This window comes from Monopterus albus, unplaced genomic scaffold, assembly GCF_001952655.1.
Source record: "Monopterus albus unplaced genomic scaffold, M_albus_1.0 scaffold122.1, whole genome shotgun sequence".
NCBI classification, from domain to species: Eukaryota; Metazoa; Chordata; class Actinopteri; order Synbranchiformes; family Synbranchidae; genus Monopterus; species Monopterus albus.
Genome location: NW_018128002.1, coordinates 698,382 through 708,314, shown reverse-complemented (window position 1 = coordinate 708,314; position 9,933 = coordinate 698,382). Strand labels below are relative to the sequence as shown.

Sequence of the window (9,933 nt, the reverse complement as noted above, 5' to 3'; positions counted from 1 at the left end):
CAGATTGGATGGAGAGCATCTGTGAACAGCAATTTTCAAGTCTTACCACAGATTCTCAATAGGATTTAGGTCTGGACTTTGACTGGGCCATTCTAACACATGAATATGCTTTGATCTAAACCATTCCATTGTAGCTCTAGCTGTATGTTTAGGGTCGTTGTCCTGCTGGAAGGGGAAACTCCGCCCCAGTCCCAAGTCTTTTGCAGCCTCTAACAGGTTTTCTTCCAGGACTGCCCTGTATTTAGCTCCATCCATCTTTCCATCAACTCTGACTAGCTTCCCTGTCCCTGCTGAAGAAAAGCATCCCCACAGCATGATGCTGCCACCACCATGTTTCACGGTGGGGATGATGTGTTCAGGTTGATGTGCAGTGTTAGGTTTCTGCCACACATAGCGTTTTGCATGTAGACCAAAAAGTTCAATTTTGGTCTCATCTGACCAGAGCACCTTCTTCCACATGTTTACTGTGTCCCCTACATGGCTTGGGGCAAACTGCAAACAGGACTTCTTATTGCTTTCTTTCAACAATGGCTTTCTTCTTGCCACTCTTCTATAAAAGCCAGATTTGTGGAGTACATGACTAATAGTTGAACTGTGGACAGATTGTCCCACCTGAACTGTGGATCTCTGCAGCTTCTCCAGAGTTATCATGGGCCTCTTGGCTGCTTCTCTGATTAATGCTCTCCTTGTCCGGCCCATCAGTTTAGGTGGACGGCCATGTCTTGGTAGCTTTCCATTTTCGGATGATGGATTGAACAGTTGAAAACTGTTGATCTTTACAAAAGTTCATAATAAATGACAAGCAATTTTATGACATATAGCCTATTTTCTCCCTTACTGTAAGCCTTCAAGTTCAGCTAAGGGAGTGGCCAGGGGTGGCACCGTCCACCCCTAGAATCTGATTGGCCACCCCTGCCAGAGTTCAAAAGTGATGTTTATCAGTATTAATGAATGAAAAATTAAAAAGAATGACAATTTGTTGCCTTAAATTCAACTAACATCTTTCTGGTGCTCTATAACTGATGTTGGTCAAATTTGTTTGCACGCAACATGATATTTGCATTCATTTTTCTAATTGTGTTGTTGTGTAGTAGGTTACTTGGCATCCATAAACAATTGGATTCTTAATCATGTATGGTTTATTATTTCATACAACTAGGGGTTTTATTTACTTATTTACATATATTTCAAATGTGTCACCCCTTTCTGAGTGTATGCCCAGTCTGGCCACCCTGTCCAAAATTTTCTAGATCCACCCCTGTGTAGACATACCAAAAATGGACAAAATCATGACTTCAAAATTGAGGTATAGGCTACTAAATGGTGCTTTTTGTGTACCGTTATACCCCTAATTCATAGTTTTCATATCATAAGACAAATGTCCCCAAGGGGACGTTCCATCTATCTATCTGTCTGTCTGTCTTTGTCTGTCTAAGGGAAATCACTTTCACAACTTATGAAGCCATAATAAACAGTGGTTATATTCACTGTGAGTAAACCACAAATGTTGTTAAACCCAATACTGTGGTTTTATTTTATACATCATGCAGTCATTGTCACTCTTTAACGTTTGGAAAACCAACTAAACAGACACTATATTCCCATTTAAGTAAAGGCTGAAGAATGTTTATGAACAATAGCCTACTCACTTGTTCAAATACATCAGCTGAGGTAAAAGAACCTCTTGCAACAAGTGGGTGAAAATTATGTCACATGTAAAAACCAGATTTATTGTAATAAATAAGAAAACAGATATCTGACTACCTTGAAAAGACTATTAGAAATTCAACAATGATGCCAGTGTGAGAAGTGATGATATCCAAAATAAGGTCCAAGAACCTTCAAGGGCATGTGAGGGAGCTTTAGGTGGTAAAACAAATAAAGACCTGCAGCCCCTGTCTTGCTTTCTTTGCTAATATATTATTTTTCATGTAATGTAATTGTAATGCAGCTTGTTGATCTGGAAATGGTTTCATTTAGTTTTTTTTTTTCTGATAGAGTGACTGACCCTAAGTGTAGCCTGCACCACAAAGCTCTTTCTGCTGACTCCTGTCACCTCTCCCGTTCCTGCAGTGTTGAAATCCTACACAGATTCAAAACTACTTTGAAAGGTCTCCTTGGTACTAAAATCTTACTAAATGGCTGGTGCCTGCTCTAAAATATGGATCTTTTAGTAGCCCTAGAAGCAAGAAACACAGTGTATGCAGTGTGAACAAGTTGACAGCCTTGCGCGTTTGAAGACGGATAGGAGGCGGAGGAGTCCAATGACACGATCGAGGAGGCGGTGTATGGTGACACAGAGAGGCGGGCTGCAGCAGCCAGCTGTTGGAAAGCAGCGATCCTGAACCATCCGCTGTTACTTCATCAGGTGAACATCTCTACATAAACAGGACAAGACTTCTCCTGCTTATTAAGACGTCTATGTTTTCATCTTAAACTTTTCTTGTCTGACTGGTCTTGATCAAGCGGGTGCAACTCAAAAGCACACAGAGAAAAGGAGACCAAGCAATAGGTGAGATCAGATGTTCTGTTTTTAAGCATGTAGGTTTGGATTATTATTATTATTATTATTATAGTATCTCGGTTTTAAGGCAAATCATTGCTTTTCTGGAGATTTCCTGTATGGCAGTATTCATAACACGGCTGTTAGTAAAGTACCTGTTGCAGTGATAGTGAAACCAGCGCAATATTAAATAGAGGGGGATGCTTGTCAGCTCGGAGACAGGTTGGCTATTCTTAAACGGTCTATTTGAATGGCATAAGCTATTTAGTAGGCCTAATTATCCGCAAATATTTTAAAGCTAGGCCTATGTATTTTTACAGATTTTATTTTTAGCGTCGAATAGCTTCGTTGTGAGCCCGAGTTCTTTGGACGTAGACACACCCCATTACTCTTGAATGCATTCAGTAGCCTACAGTCTGATTCGACTTGAACAAGCAATCCCTCTCAATTTTTTACGCATTTGTTTTGGTACAAGTAGCATACCCTCACCCCGCCACCACCATTTGACTCGTGAATCGCATTCAAAATGTGCATTGATGGAATATAAACTTTTACCTATATCAGATGATTGACTCAAAGTAGTGCATTACATTTAATGTCGGCCGTCTTTTCATTCAAAAGAACTGACATGTTTCCCATCTGTCACTTGTCATTCATGTGTGTCACATGTTCACAGTTTCTCAGTCTTGAAAAACTTTTCCCACTATTCATGGGAACAAAATCTCATCCCTGTATGTCTTTTTGCTCTTCATGATCTATCAAAAACATTAAAGCAATTCAAATATTTCCACACCATTACTCTACCAGTGATATATGTATTCATGTATTTAAATTCAAGTTTTCTGTTTTGGGCTTGGTGTCACATTTTACCCTCTCAACACCAATTTCATGTGACCAACAACTAAAAAAGTGAAAAGAAGGCAGCACAACAGTGTGGTTAGCTGACATTTCCACCACTGCAGTACCGCTGCTGCAGTTAGAGCTCGGTATACCAGTGTAATGCAGTAGACATACTAAGGGCAATGTCTCTTTTGATTGTTTTTATTGAACACTTATTACAGGGCTGAATGAAAAATATGAAAAAGTATTATTTCATAGTAGCAAGAAGGCAGTGGCACAGTAACTTGCTGCAGAGAAAGGTAACTAAGGTGGGAGCTGATAACACCTACATCAGCTAATTTGACTAATTTGTCTTTTAGATTTAGTCACGTTTCACAACCAACACTACAAGTGGACCTTTGTCATTTGATTAGCTGATACAGGAGTCTGTTTTGCCATCACAGAATAGGACATTAGTGTCTCTGACTAATATTCTTAAATGTGTTTGCCATGTTTTTTTTTTTTTTTTTGTTACATTTACAAGCTGCTATCATGCCTTTGAATGACTCATGGAAAGAAAACCACTGAAGCAAAACCCCCAATACTCTACAAATGCCCACTTTCTTCCCCTTCTTACTAATGCATACTATTCACTGCAGCAAGGAACTTATCATCACAACTGACCCAACCTATTAAATCTGTTTGTTGATGCACAAGATTTTAGTTTTCTGTGCAAGCGCGTTGTTGTCCCAGTGAAGTCCCCAGTGAGTAGACAGGGCCTCCCACAGTATGTCAGAGAGCAGGGCTACTGGTGCCTGCTTTGTGTCTGTACTCAGTTCTTTCCACTGTCTTGCCTCTGGGAAGGTATCTGACAAAGGTGCTGCCTTTCCCCATAGAAGCTACAAGACCCAGGGGCGAGTGAGCGTGTGTGCAATTATTGCAGTATTACAGGACACAGGATTCTGTTTTGCATCCATGTCTTATCATAGGACTTCTGGGACTAGTTGCTGACTAGTAAGGTAAAGAGTTTTAAAAAAAGACCCATGTTTTCTTTTATGTCCAGCTTTTCTTGGTGGTAACAGGTTCTGGAGTTGGCCCTAGAGATGAATGGCAGTAGGTGTGTGCTGCCCAGGTGGATCTGGTGCATTCATAGACTTAAAACTTCAGTTGTTGTACAAAACGACCAGAATTAGCTGATGTGTGAGGCATAGCCAGGCTTTTCCTGCCTGTCCCACCCTTTAGTTCTTCAATAAATTTACCAAACCACATAGAATTCTATTGATAGGTCTGCAAAGGTTGGCTGGAGGTGTAGCTGTTAACTAGTCATGTGTTTTAACAGGGCTGTCATTAGGTTATATCTGAGAGGAGAGGAACTTTCTGAGATAAAGATCTTTCTGCCCTGTTTAGAACATATGTCCCACTTCCCTCTCTTCTCACCAGCAACATGGCTTGATATGAGGTTAAAGTGTCTCACTTCTGGTCCAGAAAAACAGAAGAGCTCTGCCTGGTATGAGTTCAGTTCTTTGTGGTAGCCGAGTTGTTAGACCAACACTGGTTTTTGTGGTTCTTTACTTCGAATTTTGTCAGCAGTGTGCTCTTTACAAGGGGACAATGATGACTTCATCTGCAGCTGTCAGTTTTGAAGTGTGTCTTGTCTCTGCAGTGGCTATCACAAGACTTTATAAGGTAATAATCAGGGCAAAGAGGTGGATTTTTTCAGAAATGCCCCCAGATGACTGTGTGCCAAGCTTACGTTGAGGGACAGCGGGCGCACTTTAAGGGTCGTGGGAACACAGACGCCATATCCGCTCAGGCACCATGAGGAGGGACAGGGAACTAAATATAGAGAAGGCCAATACACGTCCAGTATTAGGGGAAAAACAAGCAAAATGCCTCTGGGCATTGGACAAGTACTGCATGGTCAGGTCAGAGGAGTCAGACCACCACTTGATAATAGTGAGTGTAAAATGGAGATAACTCATGCATGGAGCCAACCCTAACCCTATGCATTTGATTTAGTGGTGTATGGTGATTGCAGTAGAGTCACTTGGTTGCCCCTTGTGATTTCATGATTTCTCCATAGATCGGTTGTGCAGGGAGAAAGACAGGAGCAGGGGGTTTTCTAGACCAAGAAAAGCAGACAAACAGCGGGTGTGAGTCTCAAAAATGGACATTCTCAAGCCAACCACAATCCATCCATGTCTTTGCCTTCTGCCCTTCCAAATTCTGCTTTTTTTTCTGACCTGGTTGTTCATGAGAGAGGAGTGGGTGGCTTTTAGTGTCAGCCATCTTTCAAAAACACATCGTTTTCCTTCTGCTGTTTGGTCTCACCTATTGGCTATTGACTATATTTTTAACCCTGTCTCTTGGGGCTGCATGGTGCAGTTGAGTGCTGCGCTGTTGGCCCAGGGGTAACCCAGACTGTGGGGGTGTCAGACTGCGTGGACTGCTGGCCCGGCAAGGGCCTCTCTAACTTTAGACCGCATCGCCTCATGGTGGTAAAAATAAACACCCTGCCCTTACCAAGGGTGAATGGACTTGAGTCACCAAACAGATGACATTTTCCCATCAGAATTATATGAACATGAAGAAATGTATTATTACACACTACTGCTGTTACGGTAAAATGTATATCCATACTTTTAATATATTTAAATTAACCATAAATTTAGAGAACACTTTGTACACATATGATTTTACACCTCAAGAAACAATTTTTTACCCAATTTTTATTTTCCTTCAGCTAGAAAATGAAAGGCTGTAAATCTTAGTGTTTAAGTAAATTTGTTTGTTGCTGTTCACTGCAGCAGTATGAATGCCCGTAACACAAACATACTGTATTCTGTGACTAGAACTTTATGTTTTCTTTCACAGGTGTCAGAGTCAGGCGTCAGAAAAATGGGAAGAAAGAAAATACAAATTTCTCGTATTTTGGACCAGAGGAATAGACAGGTGGGCCCACAGTACACGCAGTATTTCATGTATATTGGAACTAAAATCAGAACTGTTTTATTTGTGTAGCATCATAGTAACTCATTCAGTGACTACAGCTGAAGGGATTAGTCAATCAATAGTAAATTACGCTGTGACTATTTTAATATTTGAATAATATATTGTTATTTTTTGATATGAGGAATTTCTGCTTTTGTGTTTTATATCATTTTAAACTGAATTTTTTTTTTATATTTTGTGTTTTAAATCTGTTGGTTCACTAAGCAGGCATTTTGAAGCTGTCACTTTAGGATCTGGAGATGTTTGTCTTTTTTTTTCATTGCTTCCTTCAATTTTATTGGCTCCAGAATAAAGTAATCATGAAGTAGATGAAGTAGTGACATAGTAGTTGATACATTACAAGGATTCACTTTCAGAAAAACAGTTAGCGTATTTTGTGCTGATGTGCAAGCTATGCAGTAAGAAGCAGACAGAAGAAGAAGTAGAAGTAGAAGAAGTAGACAGTACTCTACATGCGTGTCATAGAGTTGTTCTGATTGGAATGTAAAAAAAAATGGAATAGGTTTTCTGCATTTCACTATGAACAGTGTGAAAATGAACAGTGTGGAAAAATGCATCAAATAGATTAAAGAAAAATGAATTAAACTGTGTTGATGGTGCTGGAAAATACGATTTGTTTATCATTTGAGTCTTTTGGACAGAAGGTTTTTGATAAAAAATATTTATTTATTTATTGGACATATCCCCCGTCTGAATGGACAGACAGTACTGCATGCTGTTCAGATTATAAAGCCCTCTGAGACAAACTTGTGATTTAAGGCTATATTTAAGGCTATAACTGAGATTCAACAGCCTTTGTAAATTTGGATTTCATTGTTCAGCTTAAAAAAACGGAATTTTTGTTTTTTTCAATTTTACACAGACCAGTATGTTTTTTAATTAGCCATCCCTGTTAATCTCAAACAGTTTATACGTATGATGACTGCATCTCAACTGATTCGAATATAGTTAAAATTACTGTTTTCTTTTTACAGTGTAATTCTGCTACGGCTCATTTTGGCTCCAAGTACACCCATTCATTCCTATAGCTAATTAACACTCGAGCAAATTCATAACATATTCTACTTTAGAGTAATCAAAATAAGTTGGCTGAATTTGGCAGTAAGATGACATAAAGCTCTGTGTGGTTTAATGTCTTAGGTGACCTTCACCAAGCGTAAATTTGGTTTGATGAAGAAGGCATATGAGCTGAGCGTGCTGTGTGACTGTGAGATTGCCCTCATCATCTTCAACAGCACCAACCGTCTGTTCCAGTATGCCAGCACAGACATGGACAAAGTGCTGCTGAAATACACAGAGTACAGCGAGCCGCATGAGAGTCGCACCAACACAGACATATTGGAGGTACTGTCCAAGCTACAGTTAAAAGAAATGACAGTAAAGTGGGCTTTAGTGGTGAAGTTAAGTGATTACTTCAGAGGAGGAAGCATTAATGTGAATTTCAGTTGGCAAACTTTTACCAGAATTGGTACATGGTGTTGCATTTGAGAGTAAAATCCTCATTTGTCACTTTTGCTTTTCAAAATTTGCATGCTATTATTGTGGGTAATTTTTCATGTGCACTTTCTGTTCTGCATCAGACTCTGCGTAGGAAAGGCCTTGGTCTTGACAGCTCAGAGTTTGAGAGTGAGGCGAGCGTGCAGGTGGCCGCAGACAAATGTCCTCTCGGCGAGGGCATGGATCTTTCCGTGGCTCGCCAACGTTTCTATGTCAGTCCACACACTTCTGCTGTTGCACACTGACCACATACTGCATAGACAAGCATGAGCACACAACACACATGTGCAGACTAGAAGAAAAGTGATCAACTGATGTTTAATGAAATAAAACACATGATTTGTTTAGTTGTCATCAACTTTGCTCTTATACTACTGTCAAAGTTATGATGGTGATTCTTATTTGAACATTCCCTTTCTGTTGTGTTAACATAAAATCATATACTGTCCTTATATTTTACATTTCAGGCTCCATCACTACTCTCTCCAGAATCCCAGTTCCTGGTGTCTGCAGGCTCTGAAAACAGCTTCCTCAGCGCATCGGGGTCCAGTATGGCCTCCCACAGACCGCCAGGCTTTAAACCTCTTAGCTCCAGACCCAGCTCTGCCAGTCCTGCTGCACCACATGCACACACTGCATTCATGACGCCACATTCAGGTGAACAGAACCTGGCTGCTCCTATTAAACACTATTTTAAAATAATTTTATTTGAAATATATAGTGAACATATAGCAATTTCTCTTAGGACTATTTGTGCAAAAACATGTTGACAACAGTACATCATTATACTGTGTTTGTGTATAACTAGAAACTGTATGCAGCCAGAAAGAGCAGTTTTTATAACAAAGAGGAGTAAAGTTTAATACAGAACCTTCTTAAATTTCTTGATTTGTTTGATTTATTTTAATATTCATATATAGAACTGCTTAACTTGTTAACTTAATAAAAATGTTTAATTACATAATGAAACATATACAATTTGAAAAATGAACCTCTGCTGAGAGAAAAATATCAACTAATACTGTTCACTTTATGGAAAATAGCTTTTAAATTAAATGTCGCTTAAGACAATAACAATTCATAAGTTACAAACTGGCAATGCTTAACATATTATTATCACTTTTTACCATATGTTTGAAATATTGAGCAATGAACATTTTTCTCCCTTAAAATAGATCCAAAGCATTTAGTGTGAAAATCAATTAAACATTCTTGTAGCCTTCTTGGTAAATACTTGCTGTGAAATTCACATATACTATAAACTTACTGTGCAGCTGGCTGTGAACTCACAGGAAGTGTGTGTGTGTGCGCACATGCAGTCAGCCTGTTTTGTGAAACTGGCCCTCCACCAGTGTAACAGTGGCTGTAACCAGTTCTGTGGTTTCTGTACAGAATGTACACCTGCTAGTCATGCCAAGCTCTTTTATAGTCTTTAACTGTTTGGATGCACTATGATGTCATTACACACTGATCACTGACAGTCATAGTGTTTTAAATTTTATTAGTCCTGTTTTCCTAATAATTGATTTTTGGTTAATGATCAGCCCAAACAGATTGTGTCAAGTCAGTCCATACACTGGAATAAATAGTCCCATAAAGATCAGATATGAATTCAAATGTCAAACCAAAAGAAGAAGTTAATTTTTATCACACTTGGAGGCACAGAGGGAGGTGAAGTATCTGTTACAGAAAAATAAATTACTCCTCTGTGAGTGAAACAAGCTCACATCTCTTTTCACTTCCTGCTCCTTTCTTTCACTGTGTAGGTATTGGCTACTCCGTCTTCTCCCATGGCAACCTGAATCGAGCTCTGGACATGAAAAGCCCCCCTCCTCTGAACCTGGGCAACGAGAACCTGCGGGGAGATGCTGCTAATCAGGCCATGGGCACCACACGTGCTAACCACAACTCTGGTGTAAGTAGCTGTCACTATCCAGTGTTATCAACATAAATAGTCTCAGTGACTCTAACCCATACTATCCACCCATCCATCCATCCATTTTCCTCCGCTTATCCGGGACCGGGTCGTGGGGGCAGCAGTCTAAACAAAGATGCCCAGACTTCCCTCTCTCCAGACACTTCCTCCAGCTCCTCTGGGGGAA

At 39.8% G+C, this 9,933-nt stretch overlaps 1 protein-coding gene across 2 annotated transcripts in view; it reads left to right on the top strand.

The window, feature by feature from the left end:
• Positions 1 to 2,347: 2,347 nt before the first annotated feature.
• The window catches only part of mef2b (myocyte enhancer factor 2b), a 15,695-nt gene continuing 8,109 nt past the window's right edge, over positions 2,348 to 9,933 (top strand). The window contains exons 1-6 of one of the 2 annotated variants that reach the window (XM_020612231.1): positions 2,348 to 2,512; positions 6,197 to 6,274; positions 7,475 to 7,678; positions 7,915 to 8,043; positions 8,299 to 8,488; positions 9,598 to 9,746. In XM_020612231.1, the coding sequence (XP_020467887.1) occupies positions 6,221 to 6,274; positions 7,475 to 7,678; positions 7,915 to 8,043; positions 8,299 to 8,488; positions 9,598 to 9,746 (726 nt within the window). In that variant the 5' untranslated portion in view covers positions 2,348 to 2,512; positions 6,197 to 6,220. Of the gene's footprint in view, positions 2,513 to 5,029; positions 5,279 to 6,196; positions 6,275 to 7,474; positions 7,679 to 7,914; positions 8,044 to 8,298; positions 8,489 to 9,597; positions 9,747 to 9,933 lie in introns of those variants that run through there. The other variant, XM_020612230.1, reaches the window with a different exon arrangement.